This window comes from Triturus cristatus, chromosome 2_2 (genome assembly GCF_964204655.1).
Source record: "Triturus cristatus chromosome 2_2, aTriCri1.1, whole genome shotgun sequence".
Taxonomy (NCBI): Eukaryota; Metazoa; Chordata; class Amphibia; order Caudata; family Salamandridae; genus Triturus; species Triturus cristatus.
This window is the reverse complement of record NC_140582.1, coordinates 1,047,010,740-1,047,031,525: the sequence shown is the minus strand read 5'-3', so window position 1 is coordinate 1,047,031,525 and position 20,786 is coordinate 1,047,010,740. Positions and strand designations below refer to the sequence as shown.

At 44.1% G+C, this 20,786-nt stretch overlaps 1 protein-coding gene across 4 annotated transcripts in view; it reads left to right on the top strand.

Moving 5' to 3' along the window:
- Positions 1-16,200: 16,200 nt before the first annotated feature.
- The window catches only part of FAM193A (family with sequence similarity 193 member A), a 489,141-nt gene continuing 484,555 nt past the window's right edge, over positions 16,201-20,786 (top strand). For 3 of the 4 annotated variants that reach the window (XM_085642534.1, XM_085642533.1, XM_085642532.1), the window contains exon 1: positions 16,261-16,548. In XM_085642534.1, coding sequence (XP_085498660.1) covers positions 16,396-16,548 — 153 coding nt within the window. In that variant the 5' untranslated portion in view covers positions 16,261-16,395. Of the gene's footprint in view, positions 16,549-20,786 lie in introns of all 4 variants that reach the window. The other variant, XM_085642531.1, reaches the window with a different exon arrangement.

The window sequence follows — 20,786 nt, the reverse complement described above, 5'->3', positions numbered from 1 at the left end:
CTAGTTGGGCTACTCTGAGCCACTTCCACCACACTGGGTTTGAAGATACCTGAACCACTCCTCTTGGGATCACTCCCCAATGCTTTTCCAGACCCTCTGGACTCCACCAAAAGGTCTGCCTCCAATGTGAGCTCCCTGCGGTCAGAGAACTCACTCTCCACCAGGTGTTGGCATAGCTCTGGAAAACAGGGACTTACAATATGCTCTCCCACAATTGGATCACACAGCCCCCTAGCATGGTTAACCAAACTATCCTTCACCTCACCATCCAGTGCCTCACACACGTACTCCACACCACTCTCCTGAGACTGGCAAGACAGTATCTGACTGTCTCTGTCACACAACTCACACTCTTCTGGGCGGTCTTCACATTCGCCCACCAGGACTTCAACTTTGGGGGAACCCCTCTCCCTGCACCTCTCAGCTAGAGTCAGTAGAGTGTCCCTCCCACCACTAGGACTATGAACCCCTGCGCCAGTTACCCTATTCCCTTCAGGGAGACTGCGAACTACTGGAGCTACCTCATGCCCTTGAACCTCCTGGTGTATGTTAACCCCCTCCTTCAAGTCAGGCGCCATATCTCTGGGTGTGCGTACTACTCTCTCAGCACTAGAAGATTCAATATTGCTGCCACCATCTGAGCTGGATTCCTCCTCCCACTCAGCAAAGCTCAAGCTCTGAGCTACGCACCTTTCTTGTTGCTGGGCTGAGACACTCCTGGCCTCAAGCCTCTCGAGCTCCATATCATATTTCTTCATTATGAAGTCATGCTCCATCTAAATCTTTCTTTCTTCAAGCGCCATTTTCTTTTCTTCCAGAGCCAGCTTCTTGCTTTCTAGCTCCAATTGGCTTTTTAATTCCAGCTTTGCCAATGTTATCCCATGATCCCTGGTGGCCTGTCTGTCTGCCAGCTCCTCTGGCGACAGGCCTCTGCCAAAACTGTGAACGCTTTCCGCTGGTTTCAATGGTGTAACTTCCTTAGTTGCACCCCTTGATTCAATCCAGGCTTTGAGCGCCTTGTAGAGATCTGATTTGTTTTTGCATCCTGCATGTGGAACCTTGAGCTTCCTGCAGAAGTACTTGAGTTCAGTTCTCTTGTAGCTGTCCAGTTTTGACTCATCCCATACCAATTCTCCATTTTCAGACGTTTCAGAGAGCGATTTCTCAATGCTGCTTGGGCCAGGCATGACTCCAAACACAAGGTATCTTCTTTCTTGGCAAGCAAAGTTAAAATTGTAAAGTTCTGTGGCTCAAGCTACTGGACTGTCCTCACTGTGCAATGGCTAGTAATCACTGCGCAGACACCAAGAACGCAAATCCGTAAATCCCACCGCTGCCACCAATGTTAGAATCCAGGGTCTCTGGTTGGCGCAGGTATGCACTTGCGACAAGCCGTCAATGTATTTAATGCTGTACGGGCCGTACCTTCGTCGGGAGGCCTCGTACAGCTGGTTCGCACGTTGCCAAAGTTCACGCTTCACGCGTGTGAAGCGAAGCAGGACAATCGCCGTACACAGCGAAGGAAGCTGTGTACAGGGGCGCTGCACTGCACAGTACCTTTTCTTGGGGGGCGATGTTCGTGGCGGCTCCAGAAGTCCGTCGAGGGGTGTCCCACGTCGCGGTGCTGTCCCTTGAGGTCAGTGGATGGCGATGCTTCGTGGGGCACTTCCAGGCTTCCAGGCACACAACAAAGTTCAGAAGCAGGAGGGGCAGCTCGGGGTGATCTTTCAGCACGGTGCGCTGTCGGCGTCGCTCAGGTGACGAACAGTGCGTCGCAGGTCCTTACAATGAACTCCACGGCCAGGGGGGTCGCAGAGACTCGGCGCTTGGAGCCTGGTCAGTCTCTTCCTTACTTTGCGAACTACGGCTCGGGGGGCAGTTGCTTGCTGTGCTCGGGCCAGGCAGGCAGGCCTTTACTGTGCTCACAAAAGCCCCGGTGGCAGAAGTCGCGGTGCTCAGATGAGGGGCACACAGGTTCTCTGAGGTCAGCATTGGCAGAATCACCTCCAGCAGCTTCTCTTCTTCCAGGGAAAAGGTAGCACCCACTGTTCCTGGGGCACAGTTCAGGGGGCAAGTTCACAAGCAAGCCCTTGGAGATTGTTTGTAAAGCACAAGTTGATCAAAAGTCTTTCTCAGTCTTTTCCTCTCCTTCTTGCAGCAAGGCACCCACCACAGGCCAGTCTCACAGGTCAGAGACAGTAGTCCTCCATGCAGCTTTCCCAGGTCCTTCTCTTCAGGCAGAGTTTCTTCTTGGCGCAAACAGGATCTGATTTCTTAGGAGCAGGGCACCTTCTTTTATAGCAAGTTTCTTTTGTTCTTTGTCGCCAGGGGGCCTGGGCCTGGCTCAGTCCGGTTTTGGAGCACTTTGTTGTGGTGACTCTGCTCTTTCCTTTCAGCAGCAGGGCAGAGACATCAGCCGCTCCACAGGGGGCGGAGCCGGCATTGTGGTGGCAGAGCACAGGTCTATTCAGAGTCAAGGTGTACTCCTCCCACCCATCCTGGTGTCATCTCTCTACCCACCACCTGGCAGCCAGCCTGTCTCCTGGAATTCCCCAGCCCTGCTCCTTACTGTTACTAGGCAGAACACACACACACAGCAGAGGCAGACTGAAATGGCCAGGTCAGTAAATACTAACTTTCTAAAAGTAGTATTTACAAACACAGGATATTAAAATAAACTTTACTAAAAGAAGTATTTTATTATTCTGAGTTCAGGCATACTAAACTTGACTTTCTACCATGCTCTCCGAGTCCACTGGGATTACAGCGTGTAGTAATTCCAGCAGCCCATTCTGACCTATGGAGAGCAGGTAGCCTTCAATAGTGAAAAAACTGAAAATGGCTGTAATTCACTATTAGGACATGCCACACACATCAGGGCATGTCCTACCTTATACCTACAATGCACCCTGCCCTTGGGCCTACCAGAGGGGTGACTAATATGTAGTTAAGGGAAGGTTGGGGGACTGGCAAGTAGGTGCACTTGCGCAATCAGCGCGACAGTACCAGACTGCACGCAGGTTCTGCAGTGGCAGACCTTAGACACATTTTACTAGGCCGCTTCTGAGGGTGGTACAACCAGTGCTGCAAGCCCACCAGCAGCATTTGTATTTACAAGCCCTGGCACTCCTGGTGCACTTTACTAGGGGCTGATAGTAAACCAAATAAGCCAAACATGGACACCAATCAATGTATACATTTTACCATAGGGAGAGCATATGCACCTTAGCACTGATCAGCAGTGGTAAGGTACCCAGAGTCATAAAACAGCCAGGTCAGAAAAAATATAGGCGGAAGGCAAAAAGTTTAGGGATGATCCTGCAAAAAGGGCCAGGTCCAACAGTGAGTACTTAGGTACACTCCAGATTGGGTACTGGAGTACCCTTATAAGTCCCTAGTATATGGTGCTAAGGTACCCATGGCATAGGTACACCAGGAGTCCCCCATGGGCTGAAGCATGCATTATGCCACCCATGAGAGACCACTCAAATTATGACTACAGGCCTGCCATTGCACACTGTGTAAGCTGGTGGTAGCACCACTTACGACAGATATAAGTTTCCTTATATCTGAGGTCATTGCACTTAAAACCTATAAGTCACCCCCAAGGCAGGCCTTTCAATCCTGAAGGCAAAGTACTCATTTCTAAGTGTAAGGGTGCCTCTGCATGAGCAGGACACCCCTACAACCTTCGGAGTCCATTCTCCCTGGTTGTAAGTTCATCAGCCCTTAAGATACATAGAGTGACCATACGTCATTATGCAATGGCTGTCTCTATACTGGCTGTAATTAACCCTGTCGTGTTTGGTATCAAACATGTTGGAATCATACCCCCATAACATATGATTCAATGCACTGTAAAGCTCCTCCGGGAGGCCCTTAGTGCTCCTGATACCAGTCTTCTAGAACCGGACAACAAACTATGGCTGCTGCCGACCAGAGACACGATTCTGGCCTCCTGCTGCTGAGCCAAGCTCGAGCAGGGGAAGGCAGGACAATAGGTTTCCTGTCACACGGAGGTGTGACCACCTCCCAGACAGGACTTAGTGTATTTGGTCAGGGTGGGGGAGCTTGCCAGCACCACTAGACTGCTTTGAAGGGCACATTTGGTGCCATCCTTGCATACTCCAGTTGAAATCAGTTCAGGGAGCCGTTGCCTCCCACTTTGGCACAAAACTGTAAAAAGGACATAGGAGTATCCTCCCCACTGTCCAGACCCTCCTCTGGGAGGGACCCCTGAATCGCCCCAACCCTTTCTTTAGGGTACTTAGGGGCTTACCTGTGGGTGGGTCCCTAGATTCATCGTGGAACAAGATTCAGATCCGAAACCAGTTCCACTTCAACGTCTGGGCACTTTGGACTTCGCTGGACTTTGCGTTGGGAATAGAGACTGCAGCTGGGAAGACTCCTACTCTGGTCTTGTTGCCCTTCAAGTCTGCTGCAATTCTTCACAGGGTCTGTGGACATCCAAGACACCTTTAAGGAATCTCCCTTGTAGTGAAGGAGTCACTTCCCTGCATCTGCAGGCACCGCAACACAGCTGACCGGTCTGCTGATCCTAGGCTCCCACGGACTCTGAAAGGCTCAGCAACACAGGTAGTGGTTCTGTAACTTGTTTGTGACTTCTAAATGAGTTTGTGGCCAGTATCCCTCGTCAGATCTGCTGGAACAGGACCCCCATACACCACGTCAACTTGTCGTTGCCAAGGCTTGTTGACTCTCTCCTCCAGAGATCTTCAGGCTCCAAGAGGCTCCAGCCTCAAGCATCTTCTACAGCCAAGATCTTTGCCTTCCCTGCATCCTTTGCACCGTGGGCCTTCATCCTTTGGTAAGCTGCTCAAGGTCCTCTTGCTACTCCTGTGCCTCCGGCCCATTGGTCCTCTCAAGGGACTTCTTTGGCTCCAGTGGGCTCCCCTGCTTGCTTGGGGTCTACTCTGACTTACCTGCTTGTGGTGCGTCACTTGGACCTTGCTAGTCCCGACACTGCACCTTTTTCTACAACTACGTTGGTTGCCGTTGCCAAGGCTTGTTGGTGCCCGGGCCGACACTGACCCCCTAGATCTTGATATCTGACGTGGGACAGCTTGTGAATGGCTTTTGGTCTTCCACGGCGTTGCCTGGCCTGCACAGCTGCCGTTTCAAGTGCACCATCAACTCTCCTGCATCTCCGACATCGGTGGGCATGTGTTTTCTGTGCCTCCTAGGCACTCCTGAGTGGAAAAGATTATATCCCCTCTGCTTGCAGGGACCTCTCATCTTGAATCTACCTTTTGGGTTCCACCAGACTCTTTTGCCCTCTTTACCAGCGGCATCTTTACTGAAGTCCTCAATTGTGGTCTACTGCGGTTTCCAACGTCACTTCGCACCTATGCACCCGGCTTCCCTGGTGGAGGTATCCTGGTTCCTGGGGAATCCACAGGTGGGGTGACTCTCCAACCTTCCACCTTCCATGGGGTTTTTTCAGGGTCCCCTGGGAAGGGTCCTTTTTTTAAAACTGCCACTGTGACTTACCCATTGCCTTCTATTGAGCACATGGTTGTGTTCCAACTCTGCACACAACCTCCGTGGGGTTCCTAGATACTCACCTTAGGTGGATCCTGGGGTCCTCGGTTCTTTTTGGGTCCATTCTCGACTTAGTTTGTGGTTTGCATTCCACTATTTTAGTATATGGTTTGGCCTCCCCCTGGAGACCACTTTGTATTTGTGCTACTTATGTATTCTATTGACAAAGTATTGTGTGTATTGTGGTTATATCTCTGGGTAGGAAATATTACATTGTGTTAGTGAGTGTTAATAATAAATTCTTATTATTTTATAACTACACTGTGTGGTTCTTTTTTACTTAACCTATACCATAAGATTAAGTAATGGTAAAATAAGCTGGTTTACGCACCTTCTGGACTAATCCTGGAGGCTGCTGTCCACATTTACCACTTAGAGAGCTTTCTAAGGAAGTCTAAGTCCACTAAAATCCCCATAAGGATTGTCTGGATTAGTGCAGGGTGCTACACTTACATAAGAGTGCCCCACATACTAAATGTTAGACTTGGGGGTCTCTAGTTGGCACAGGTATATACTTGTGACAAATAGGGACCCTCGCCTCTAGTCAGGGTAAGGGGGTACACTCCTAAAATAACCCCTGCTCACCCCCTTGGTAGCTTGGCACGAGCAGACAGGCTTATCTCAGAGGCAGTGTGTAAAGCATTTGTGAACACATACAGTAATCATGTGACAACACTACAGATGGACACCACACAGGTTTTATATCAAAAATAAGTATTCTTTATATAGATTTACCACAAGACCATTAAACGACAAAAATACACAATACTGTTACTTTAGATGGTAGAATTTTGCTTAGTTCTCTTTAGTTCTTAAATGCGACACTTTAAGTCAATGTAACTTTTAGATGCGACACGCAGGGCAACGAAAGTGTTGCAACGATGTTGATGCGTTGAAGATTTTGGTGCAAAGAAATAAAGACGTGAAGATCTTCCAGATGCGGCACGCTTCTCCGATGTTGCGAGAAGGCTCCATTCGATGCTTCAGCTGCAGCGGCGGCACACTTTACGCAATGCGATGACAACAGCTCCGACTGCGGCACGCTTCTCCTTCTTGAGTCGCGCTTCCAGCCCCTTGCGACACACAGTCCCTCAGAAGGCCCAACAACAGCAGCAGGCACTTCCAAAGAACTCTAGGGAGCTGGGGGGTGAAGTCTGTTGTTCCTGAGACTTCAGCAGGAGGCAAGCTCTTTTCCAAGTCCTTGGAGATCCTTCACAAGTTGAGCAAAAGTACACACAAAGTTTTTTTCTCCTCTCTTTGGCAGTAGGCAACCCCTGCAGGCCAATCCCCCAGTTTCAGGGATAGTCTCTCCTCAGTGTCTTCTTGGTTCCTCTCCTCAGCAGAGTTTCTTCTTGTTTCCCAAAGTGATCTAAATTCTTGGGATCAGGATACCAATACTTATACCCCAAAATCCTTTGTCCTCTGAGGGCAGAGGGGCCTTTGCCTTGTTCAAACCGGTTCTGGTCAGGCCTGGCGCACTTTGTTTACCTGACTCCTTTCCTTTCAGAGTGCAGGGCAGAGACATCAGATGCACCACAGGAGGTGGAGCCAGCATTGTGGAGGGAAGGCACAACCATATTCAGGTCCCAGGTGCAACTCCTCCCACCCACCTAGATGCAGATCTCTCTATTCACCACTGGGACACCTCACCCTGTCTCCTGGAATTCCCCAGCCCTGTCACTCAAACTCCAGACAGGGAATACACAGCCTAGCAGAGGCAGGTTTGAATGGTTAGACAAGAAAATGCCTACTTTCTAAAAGTAAGTGTAGAAAACCGAGTGCACTCCTTCCCTTGATGAATAAATTAGTTTAGATTTGAAAACCAAGCAATGCGTGCAAAACAGCGCTGTGACTGTCCCAACACAGCATATCAATGATAATGCCAAAAGGGCGATACTGTTGCCCCAGCTGCTGCACTGCTGAAATGAGGAACTTTTCCTCTTGAAGTAAACCAACTTTTTCTCTTTTAACCAAAGTAATCCATAGTAATCCACAAACTTCATAGCTGACAAGTAATCCATGTATTCAATGTTTATGAGATCACTCCAGAGACAGTTAGGTTGAAATAGAATACTTTATTCCGCATTTTCAGATGTCATATGCTGCCAATCCTAGCTTAAACATAGACACGTGCAGTCAACCTTCCTTTGAGCCAACACAGTAAAATATCCCAATGCATTTCGAACTTTTTAGTTCTTCGTCATGGGTACTGCAATAAATCAGAAAAAAGTGAATAAACAGCGTGCTAAATGCCAGTAAATCATAAAGTCAACAACAACCAATCCGATGTCTTCCCATAATCTCCCTCCTTAACCCACCTCATGAGTGCTCACATTAAAAGCAATTCAAAACCATAATGTGGTTCAAACATCTAAATCATACTATCAACAACAGTTGCTCTGCCCGTAGTCTCCCATAGACCCCCTCCTTCTCAACCCACACACGTGCTTGTTATCAAAACGAAATAAGTAAAATACTAAATCCCACAAAATACATACTTTGACCCCTTTCCCTAAAGTTCACGAAAAGCAAAATGTGTTCTTTTACCTAAAAAAGCTGCAACTGGCAGTGTGAAATGTACGTGCCTTCCTCTGTGTTTCAAAAGTCATTACCTTCCCTCCCACACACATCTACTCTTAAAGCCAGCTTCCCCACGTTCACCCAATTAATCCCTAATTTGAAACAATATCACATGACCTATTTTGACCTATACTAACACTCTGAACATACTAATGACTAACTTTCCCATGATGCATTGACCCTAACTAAGAAAAACAGGGATCGGATTAAATGAAAACAAATGAAAACGAGTAATTGTAAACCACAAAGCAAATACCCATAAATTTGTGTGTAGTCTGTCAAAATAAATAAATGAATAAGTGAAACATAATAATATCATGCTTTACAATCCATTGCTTTAAACCAAACAAAGTCCATGATGTATTAAGGAAGGTTGACTGCACGTGTCTATGTTTAAGCTAGGATTGGCAGTAAATGCGGAATAAAGTATTCTATTTCAACCTAACTGTCTCTGGAGTGATCTCACAAACATTGAATACATGGATTACTTGTCAGCTATGAAGTTTGTGGATTACTACGGATTACCTTGGTTAAAAGAGAAAAAGTTGGTTTACTTCAAGAGGAAAAGTTCCTCATTTCAGCAGTGCAGCAGCTGGGGCGACAGTATCGCCCTTTTGGCATTACTTTCTAAAAGTGACATTATCAAACACAGAATGTTAAAACCAGCTTTTCTAAAAGATGTTTTTTATCATTCTGAGATCAGGCATACTAAATTCGAATTTCTACCATGTTCCCTGAGTCAGTTAGGATTATAAAATGTAATAACCAAACAGCCCATTCTGGCCTATGGAGAACAGATAGCCTTGCAATAGTGAAAACCTAAAATGGCTGTAATTCACTATTAGAACATGCCACACACACCAGGGCATGTCCTACCTTATCCTTACAATGCACCCTGCCCTTGGGCCTACCATAGGGGTGTCTGATATGAAGAAAATTGAAGGTTTAGGGACTGGCAAGTGGGTGCACTTGCCCAGTCAGCATGACAGTACCAGACTGCCTGCAGGCTCTGCAATGGCAGACCTTAGACACATTTTTACAGGCTGCTTCTGTGGGAGGCACAACCAGCGCTGCAAGCCCACCAGCAGTATTTGGATTTACAAGCCCTGGGCACTCCTGGTGCACTGTACTAGGGTCTGACAGGTAAACCAAACCAACCAATCATGGAATCACAAATCATATATCAATTTACAATAGGGAGCACTTGCACTGTGGCACTGGACAGCAGTGGCACAGTGCCCTGAGCAACTAACACCAGCAAAAACATATGAGACAACAGCGAAAAATGGAAGGGAGACCCACGCCAAGGTGCCAGGTCTAACACTAAGCCAGCCTCTCACATCCTCAAAGTTAACTGTGTTGTTTTACCTGATTTTCTGAACAAGTGTCTTAGACATACGAGTGCTTGATTTACAGATTACAATGTTTTCTTCAGAGGGAGTTTTATCTCATGTTTCCAAGAGTATGAAAACAAACACAAATGCTTCTCGGTCGAACCGACTAGGATAGGCAAACATGAGTCACAGAGGTGCCTTACCCACACGACGCTGCATACCCTCACTAGTGTAAATGGATATGTTCTTCCATGCCCGTCCCCTAGTTTATGCCTGTGTTACACCCCAGTTCCTATGCCATATCTGGAACCCGACACAACAGGGTCTAAACATCATGATATCTCTGTACATTGTTTATGCTCCCCGATGACGAATCATCAGTATATACAGTTGCTATGTACCATTACTGGATGTATAATCTGATATGAGTATTTGAAAGTTATGTATGATGCACAATGCGTGAAATAGGAAAATGGCAATAAAAATAACTTTTAAAAAAAATAAAAAATAAAAAATGCTTCTCTGGCTTTTACGAATGTATGGTGGTGGGATGTCTGAAAGCGTATGAGGATAATACCTGAGAGTTTCGCCATGATTGTAAAGGGCAATTATATTTTGCAATCCAAAAGCCCTTCAAGCCGGTGTTCACTTTGGCTAGATGGATACGAGGGCTTTTATCAGAAGTTGATGATTGATGTCTCTACTTTTCAGGCGCTCTCGACAAGAGGTGCTATGGCCTCAAACGTTTACTCCTTGGATTCTAGACTGGAAGACATTATGAGGGATGCGGATTGGCCCTCTAAATCAACCTTCAAGCCAAAACAAGCATAATCTGAACCTGTGGTCTTGCTATAGAAAAAGGTTCTATCTATTGTGTCAAGAATTTTCAATTCTATTAAAGACATGGACACGAGGATAATCCCACCCATTGGTATTGTTTATTACCTCCTCGTTCCTCTTCCCTGTCACAGTCTTTACTCATTGAGCTTTAGCTCCTCCCCCAGACCAATCACTAACTTAAAATTATATATGCGCCCTACCCACATGCCTCAAGCACATATCCTGTGAGCTGGTACAAAATGTGGTACCCACCTCACATCCTGTTGTGGATTGAATCACCAGGGGATAGCCTAGCAGGTATGTTTTTCTTCCCTTTTGTAATATCCCGTGGAGTTCTTGAAAGGCAGGCTAATGCAGCATGTCCGTCGCCCCTTATAAGAGCCTCTGCTATAGCGAGCCCAGAGTTTTGGCAGTAGCACACTGTTTATCGTGGAGAGGGAAAAAGTATTTATTTACCAGGTTCGCCTGCTAGATTGGCTCTATGACTCCCTAAATCACCGGCAGTTACCGGCAGAGTGAGGCACCCCGTATGTGTATGAAGGCAGCGGCGTGGCTGTCTTTTCACCTTCTCGCTACCTTGGCCTTAATAGAATTGAAAATTTTTGACTTGAGAGCTAGACATTTTTGTATCCTCTGTGTATCCTAGCACATTAGGAAGCAAGCACGGCTGAAGAAATCTGTGAATCCACCAATGTCCGCTGACAAACCCTACAAACAAATCCTTATTTAAGGGATCGTACGGAATTCTTGGATTCTTAAATGTGCTCACTGATATTTTCATGACTTGATATATGCTTATGCTCCTGTCTTCTATGCTTTATAATGTTTAATAACAAATCATGAACATGAATAATATTGAAATATATTTGACACCTCAAATGACCACTCCTCTTAGTACTAAATCTGTATTTGTCGAACCAAGGGAGGTAGCTGTCCAATCAATCAGGGAATTAAATAGCTTATTAGGGAACAATAAGACTGTGTGTAACTCTGTTGATTTGTTCAATCCTCATAACCAAGTAGAACAACCTGTAATCAAGCTGTTATCGTGGAACATGGCTGGATTAAGAGACAAACTCAGTGATCCTGCCTCAGGTGAATTTATTGACAGGCATCCAATCTTGGCTATTATCACCGCTCCATAGGCCTGGATATGTAACTTTCAGGTTCGGCTGGAACCCTATGAAAGTGGTGGGGTGAGTAAAGTGCCCGACCACTTCCCCAAAAAAACTAAATAAAACACTTCTCTTCAAAACGTCAAAGTAAACCACCCCTCCCTCCAAACGCCCAAAATAAAATACCCCCTCCCTCCAAAAGCACAAATAATAAACATAACACTAGCTACAAAATAAAACACAACCACTACACTTACATGTATTACATATATCTAATAAAATAAAATAAAATAAAACAGTAATTACCCACAGGCTGCGCATCCTCCTCTGTGTCCTTCTCCTTCTCCGATGCATGAAGAGCTCACCTAATCAATTGGGGCGCTGCACTCATACTGCTAACCAGCATGAGAGAAGCGACTGGATGGGATGAAGCGGGGGTTAGCAGGATGCTCCTTTATGCCCTCGAGGCATGTACTTGGTCTTCACCAGCTGTCTTAAGACAGCTAGCTGGAGACCTTCAAAGTACACATGTCATTTTGGCCAGCGCAAAACAACCGGCCAAAGTGACATGCCCCCTTTGCAGCATCCAGTCAGCCCTGCTTCAGTCCTCCTCTGCTGCCAATCAGCAGCAGAAGACACACACAGCATGTCTCAGGGCTGGCGCTGCTGCAGTGCGCACTGCGCTGGTAAAAATAAAAGTGGCAATGAAATGTTTTAATTGCCATTTTATTTTTTCTTGCATGACTTGCAGCAGGCAGGGGGGTGCTCCCCCGCCCCGAGAAGAAACCGCAGCTGGTAACTTTTACTATGGAAGCCAGACCTCACGCAGCAGGCCATCCTTAGGAAGGCCTATTGATTTAAGTTAAGAGAAGCCTAGATTGCAAAGTAACATACTTGATTTAAACTCCCCAGATACTTTGGGATTCTTATTTTCTTCCCCTTCAGGTCTGCTTCTCAGACTAATTATTTAATGTGTACAGCAGAAGCTTTACGCAGAGTAAAAAATCACCTATTTTTCAACATCTTGATAATTTTTTGGAACATAATTTAGGCAATTGTCCAATAATTATTGTTGGTGATTTTAATAGATCTTTTGTGCCCCTAAATATAATGAACACAATTATTAACACTATATCTGTACTAAAAAATAAAAAAAATCCCTCTGCCTCTGTTTTTCATGTAGCGCCCTTTAGATTGACATATGGGTTGCCTGCATGTAATGGCCAAACTCCCACTGAAAAGAAAGCAGCATATACTTTTAGGAGTGGCAAATCTACTACCAAAATAGATTATATATTATTGGATTGAGGATTATGGTGTAATATTCAGGACATGCGGATTATTGAAAGAGAGGAAAGTGACCACAATGCCCTCCCTATGTCTTTCATTTAAAGGATTTCCAATCTCCTTTCTGACCTCAACCAGAGATGCATTTGAAATACCAATCTTTCATACTAATAATAAGAGGAACGTTAACTGGCCTCATATGATGCTTCGCCCTGACATACTTGCTAATAATTATAGTATTGTAGCATATAGTTTCGAGCCATGTGCACATGTGGCAGAGAATAAGGTCCCGATTACTCAAATGCATTCTGTACTATTTGAGACATTGAACTGAATTTTTTATAAAGAGGTTAAGCTGCAATCTCTAAGACACAAAGAAACATTATGGTTTGATGTGAAATGTAGGGAAGCAAGATCTAAGCTGCTAACATTGGGCAAACATGGAAACAGGCTAGCTATCAGGGAAAGTAGAAAACAGTATAAACATACACAATTTGTCAGCTGAAGAAAATGGGAGGAAAATAGCTGGCATGACCTATTCAGTACCCGAAAGAGTCGAGACAGCAGGTCATTTTGGCATTTGGTTGCTCCAAAATAACTATGTTTTCATCCAGCTGCACATATGGCATCAGTACCGCTCCGAATTGTAGAAACCCTACTCAGCCAAAGCTCAATATCCAGTAGTCCTTAGCACTGATATCAACTCAAGTATCGAGCCAGTGTTACCTATTAGTTTTACTCTTGCTGATACATTGAAAGCCATTGAGTCATTCAAAGCAAAAAAGGCACAGGGCCTGTATAAGGTAACAGGAGACCTATATAAAACCGAGCCATCTATGTGGGGCCCTTATGTGAAAATACTTTCTAATGTGATCGCATTAGGTGTTGACATCTGCAAGACGTGGAAAGGGACAGAAATGATCCTGATTTATAAGAAAAGCACCAGATATAACCCAGCAAATGATAGGCCAATAAGTCTAATTGACAATTTACAGAAAATGTCACTGGACAACTTCTAGGTAAGGTGCAGTACTGGTTACAGGATTGCCCCGTTTTATCCAATTTACAGGCGGGGTTTCGAGCTGAAACTAGTACCATAGATCAGGTTCTCCGCTTTGATATGTTGATCTGGAAAGAAGTATATTTGAAGCAGGGTCATATTTATATAGTTTTTGTTGATTTGAGAGCAGCTGTTGATCTAGTTCCCCAAGGAAAATTGTGGGACGTGCTCAGGTAAATTGTGGGATGTGCTCAGAGACATGGGCATGCTGATCAATCTTCTTAATGTATTATTTAGACTACACAGCAGAAATCACACTCAGGAACAATGGTGAGAGGAATGGCGAATTGACAGAACCAATTAAAATAGAAGGAAGAGTCCATCAGGGCTGTGTACTTGCTGCAACGTTATTTACTCTCTTAATGGTGTGATAGGCTTTCTTCACGATTGCCAAAACGATTCCACTAATTTCACCAGAGAAAAAGTCTGCCCTTACTCTTTGCTGATGACACTTCGTTAATTTCTATGACCCCTGGGGATTCAAAATATGTTTGATCATTTAGCCAGTTTTTGTAAATCACGTGGGTTGGAAATGAACTCTAAGACAAAAGTTATGACCTTAAAACGCACAGATCCTTTAGGAGGATATTGAGATATATTGAGCAATGGGATAGGGGCAGCACTATATGGCGCTGAGATTTGGAGTTATTGTAACCTGATCAATTTAGAAAAAGTTGAAAATAAATTTCTGTGGAATGCCCCATAGTGCTCCAACAGGTCCTCTGAGACTGAAGTTTGGGATAAGAAATACTGTTTACTTTGCCAACCTCAAACCTCTTCAACATTCGGTAAGACTGTGCTCTTGTACCCAATTGGAACCTTACAGGAACTCTCTTCAGGCGATAAGAGGAGTGTGCACAAATTGTAGATTACCATGGCTCAGATACATCAGGTCTTGTTTTATTTACTTGGGCTCCCCGAACTATGGGAAAATACGAATTCTATATCTAAGCTTGCGATACCCATAGTTGAGAACAGTTATTGGCAGGTTGTCTCCAAGATATTTCGGGAGAGGAATCTGGAAAGTTTGGTTGAGAAGTTCTTAGATATCAAACCAACTTGGGAGTTTGAGCCATACTCTACCGAATGGAGGCACCAGAAGCCAGATCCATATATATGAAATTTAGAATAGCAATTCTTCCAGTTAATTACTTCTGTTGTAAATCGCGTACAACTGTAATAATTTCGTATAAATATTCCCTTTGTGAGACACATTCAAAAACAGACGCCCATTGGCTGTTTTTTGTGCGCTGCTTAACACTGGTTTAGGAGGAAATGGATTGAACCCATTTGTGGGAGATTGAATTTTGGAATTATCCGGTTGCATTGAGGCTGTTCAAGGCGGACACCAATGAAACATAAATGAACCTTTAAAAAAAAAAAAAGATTCATTCTTGTATTTTTGTTAAACTATAATGACGTTCGTTTATTTTTCCATTTTCATGCAAGCCTGGACATAAAAATACAAGTAATGTCACTCAATTACTGGCCAGGTGGCCATCTGAAACATGATGATAAATCCCAGTTAAATTAACTAATACAAATTAAAATAACTAATAAAAGTTCACGCTAACGTTTACGATAATTATCACCCAATCCGAATCACTGCTCTCGTAGTTCATTCTCATAAACACGGTGACGTAGCTAGTCTTCAAACACAGCTTGTGTCTGGAGCCGCCCCTTTTCGCGAAAGCCCAGGCTCATACATTGACAGCGGCAGCGTTTACCATCACTGCTTTATTTACCAGCTGACAAAACACAAAGTTCGACAGTTCCTTGTGGTAAAAGTGCCAAAACAAAACTACAACCCCCAGCATCGCCTGGAAACAGACGGCTGGGCAGTTCTAGTAAATATATGTCAAGATGCACGACGGGAAGAGTAGTGTCTTCTTCGTCTGTCATTACAAGGGCGTGAAAGCTGCCGAGAGGCCAGCGGCATTCACGGAATTTCAAACACAGAAGTAGGACATGGACTGTGGCACTCCTGGTGTCGCGCATCTGAACGTAAGCCTTCCAGGCAGCCATTTCCTAATGTCACTTGTAGGGTGAATATTGCGTTCTGTCTCGAGAAAAACTATATTGTAGTTCAAAAAGTTCTAAAAATATTACAATGTTGACTAAATATAAATATGTTACAACATTTTATGAATATGATTTACCAAAATTTAAAGACATTATGGAAATATTGCTAGCCTTAATCTAAGCATCGACTTTAGAAATAATATAAAAATAAAAAGAACGCATCATCAGGATACAAGTGCATATATTCTGCTTTGAAGCAATGATTTATGTTTTTGTATCTAGAAGGTACCATGGACATTTCAAGATGGAGATCTTATTGACGTTCTTTGAACTAGGGGTCGGTTCAGTTACATTGGCTCGTGTTACTTTTGTGTCTATGAGTGTAGGAATGCGTAATGACGTTACTGAGGTGAACGTCTCGACGTCAGCTGGTCTCACTTTTTCCCCCTTGTGTCCGCCATATTGAAGTCCAACTCTGCTTCTGGCGCTGAGGCTGGAAGTTCCTGTCGTGAACCCTTGGGCGCTGACAGCTTCTTCTGTCCGGTGTACTCCAGCCGGCTGAATTCCAGCCTCCCCGCCCGCCCCGCCATTGATCATGAGCCCTGCAGACGCTAAGCGAGGAGCCAAGCGCAGGAAGAACAAGAGGGGCGGCGGCAGCGCAGGTACTGGAGCCAGTAGCAAGGCCGGGGCTGTCGTCCGCAGCCAGCAGCACTGTGGTCCCAGCGCTGCTGGTATGCATCCTGGAGAGGTAAGCTTTCATTAGTGGAGGAAGAGACTGTACAACGGAATGATTAATCTAGAGGGAGCGTAGACTTGGAACCGCATACCCACCTGAGACTGAAAGAAGGACGTACAGGGAGAAAGGGAGGCTGAAGGAGGCACTTTGGGTGAGATGGCAATAGGTTGGATGAACCTGGAGGTTCGGGAGGACAGTAAAGAGCAGACTGGGAACTGATTTCTGGAAGCCAGTTTATCTAGGTTTGTTTTGGACCTTGCTGTCTTAGTTTGTTAAAGTGCACCCCAGCCTGGGAGAGGCGTTGTCCCGTGTGCTTTTGTGTGTGAAGTGCCACCTTTGAGGGATGTCGTGAGAGGTGGGGTGCTGTCATCGCAGCTGGTCTGCAGAAATGCTCCATCTTCGGTCTTGTGTTTGTGTAGTGCCGTGAGTTCTGGATAGAGAACCATTTTTTGTGTGTGTGTTGAGAACGGAGTAGTGGGAGTTTGAGGAAGTTGCTGTCCTAGGTCCTGTGGAGGACGGGGTGCTTGCTGTCGGTGGAGTCGTTGTTGGAAGCAAAATCGTTATTACTAGTGTTGTAATTGGTGCAACCTTTTGTGCAGTTCTTGGTTCAACCTGAACCGTGCATTAACGTGAAGTAGATTATGTAACCATCGACATGGTTCTCATCAGGAAATGTCATTATTTTCATTTACAGCAATATGCCTGCAAGTCGAATTTTCAAACGATAAATTCTAGCGACCTCTGATTGTGTTGTTGGTCTCTCTTAGGTACTGCACACGTGAAGGGAGCATTTGGGGTTTGACAACAAATGCTGCAGGCAGAGGTAACGTGTCTTAAATCGGTGCTGTGGACATGGTGGCTAAGTTCTGCAATTGTACTACAGAAAATGGCAGTGGCGTCACTTGGTGCAGCAAGAGGGCTAAAAACTTAAATGAGTTGTCAACCTGGATAGGTTTTAACATCGATTCTGTGACAGGTGTTTTAAGTGTAATGGAGAGGGCGTTAAGAAGGATGTTGTCTGAAAGTATTGTTGGTTTCAGAACGTGCTGTAAAGTGTATGCATATATCAGGATTATGTTCTTTTCCTTATTGGATTATTAAATACTAGCATTACCATTCGTCACTTCGGTACAGAGCCCGATGCCGTTTTTGATGAGTCTTAACCAGTATAATGATAAATCTGTCAAAGAACCACACCCAGTTCCTGCATTATGGGCCTGAGAGTGTCTAGAAGAACAAGTGGACAAGTAATCAACAAAGGGCACCCGAGATCTGCTGTTTTAGTTAGTCTATTTTGGCATGTCCAGGAAGCAAAGGCTACACATGTTTAGTAGTGTTGGGTTTAATGGATAAGGACTTTGACTGTGCCCTGTGGCCAATGTGTAAGGCAAGCCGGGGTAGTGAGTACAATGCATGGATACAGACCATGTGCCATGCCTAGTTCCCACTAGACACAGATACACGCTGGCCCCAGTGGTTACTTGGAGCAAAGTACAGAGCATGGGCACATGGATTGCCCTGTGACTGCTGGGCATACCATCCCCAGATATTACTGTACGCATAGGCATTTTGACTACAGGGCATTTATGAAGTACACCAGCTCTGAACTCAGGGGTGCTGCGGTGTTAAAGCTAGCAGTAAATTGAGAAAATCAGTGTTTTTATCGTATTTTTGGAAAATGATTTTCTTTCCAGCATTGATTTAAACAACCATTTTATTTAGAAAAGATACTAACATGAGCTATTTCCCATCATTCACAGAAATTATATTAGCCCTTGGAATTACATATTTCAACCAATGAGAAGTCACAAGGTTGTTTTGTATACTGTCGCATGTAGTAGTAATGTTTCAAACTAAGTGTTAAATAAACAATACATTATAGATAACACATTATAAAGTGCTGATAATATTTATAAACAATTCTGCTGAACAGTACATTAACAATTTTCTTTAAAAACCCATATTAACATTACAGAAGTAGGGGCATGAGACTTGTAAATTTGGCCCCAATAGTTTAGCATTATCCGCACTCTATTCCCTGAGGTTGAAAGTCCATCTGCAAAGCTGGCTGGAGGAACTTGTATTCTTGACTGTCATTTAGGCTGCCAGCCCTGCATGATTGCGGGTAACACAGTAGTTGCTTCCTGACAGTCTGCATGCATTCCCTTCTCTGCTGCTGGCTGCACTGGCCAACACAGGCACTTCACACCACATCACTTGCACCCTGCAATTGTATTCTATTGTGAAGCTTATTCTTACGCCCTATACCAGCACCATGCTGGGCTGGCCTCCCGGAACCAATCATGGACTTTCCCCCCTCGTGTTGAAAACATATTGTACCGGGCGCTAATCATCCACTTAGGACCACCCCGCGGTTCATCACACGATCGCTTCTACTTTTACTTAGCAATCCGGGTTGACTCCTTGCTGGGTCTAAGAACCTCTGTTGACAGGCAATTGCCTCAGGCACTCAATGCTCTATCCTGAAGATAAACCCAGCATCTAACTTGAGGGATCGAAACGTCGTCAACTTTATGCACTTACACAAATGTATATCCTGCATTAATGTGTGCTTGAGTGCTCTAAAATATTTGATGATGGCATAATAGCCACAATCTTTTCTGGCCACACCCTTTTGTATTGCCTAAGCCTTTTTTCTGTTTTTGTGTTATACATGTCCCCACTTATGTTTTTCTTTTACTTTTAAAAAAATGTCTAGTTGGACAATCCAGTATAGACATCATTGTATCTCTATATACATTTCCATAAATGTTCTTTGGTTAGGGACCCTTGTTCCTTAAAACAGCACTGGAACTTCCAGCGTCTGGGTACGTTAATAAGTGTGTTCGTGGACCTGTGTTGTAGTACATCTCTACCTATTGCTACAGGCTCAACACTTAGTGAAGCTATGAAGTAAAAAAAATAAAAAAAATAAATAGCAAAAACCAAATCTTTGAACAATATGAAGGTGCCTGCCTTTAATTCTGCATATAACACACATTTGCAAACAAGAATCTAGATCAGTGTTTCCCAAACTGTGGTTCAATGCAAGTCAATTTCTTGGTAGGTCATAAAAGGCCAAGCAAGAAATGGTTACCTTTTGAATTCTGTATTTATCTTGTCACATTTTCCATGCTTCAGAGATCGAGGTTGTCAGACTGTCTTCTGATAAATTGCTGCTTATTTGTTAACATGGGGATTGGTGTTTACAAAATCCTCTTGCTTTGCAGTCTGAGAAAGAAGTGTAAAGTAAATTATGTGACAATCTTGCTTGGGTACAGAGAGTGTGAAACGGGAGGTTGTAGGATGTCATTTTTGGTAACAAACAAGAAAATGTAAATACCTTCAAATTAACTGCACAGTGTCATAAGTTAGGAACACTAAAATGAAGCACTTTTTTTTTTTTTAATTCTGAAGTGTAATAGAACCAAATATTTTAATAGTATCATCATAAATTAAGACACTTTACTTGGTGATGCACAAATGGCAAATATTCACTGAAACACAATTTCCACACATTGTCATTTGTGTGCAAAATAGTATTATCAGCAACATCGAATACATGTTCAAATTGAGTGGTCATTCCAATGGAAAATGTGCTGTCTGTAAATGACAGTGCGCGGCCACGCAATGCTTTAATTACATTAAAAAAATTGACCGCCTAGTGTTCTTTAAAGCTTGGTGGGTCGCGAAAGCTTGTCGTCCTAAAAATAGGGTTGTGGTTCTAAAACGTTTGGAAAGCACTGATCTAGAAAATTTAGTATTTCAACAGTGCCATAGTTCTACTGTAGCAGAGTATACGTTCCACTTTCCTTGGGGAATCCAAAATCCTTTTTGGCTAAATGATTGAAATTTGATTAAAGTTGGCCAACTTTCCTATAGCCCCTGGCATGTATATGGGGTTACATATAATTGGTGAACATTGATCCGTGGTTTCAAGGTTCAAAACATTATTTCCTATACAGCCCTGTTTTTTTGAAACACTTTACCCAACATGTTTCAATACTCCTTAAACTTTATCTTTTTTAATGTTTTAAACTCGATTGAAACCTTTTTGTTTCTCTCTTCATGAAACATATAACTTGTTTTATGTAGTGCTTTCTACAGTGTGTGTGTGTGTGTGTGTGTGTGTGTATATATATATATATATATATATATATATTTGCACTGTAAATGGCGTGCAAGCAAATTGCCAAATAGTAGGGACTTTTGGGGCATGCTAAATAATTTGACTAAAGGTTCAAGACTGC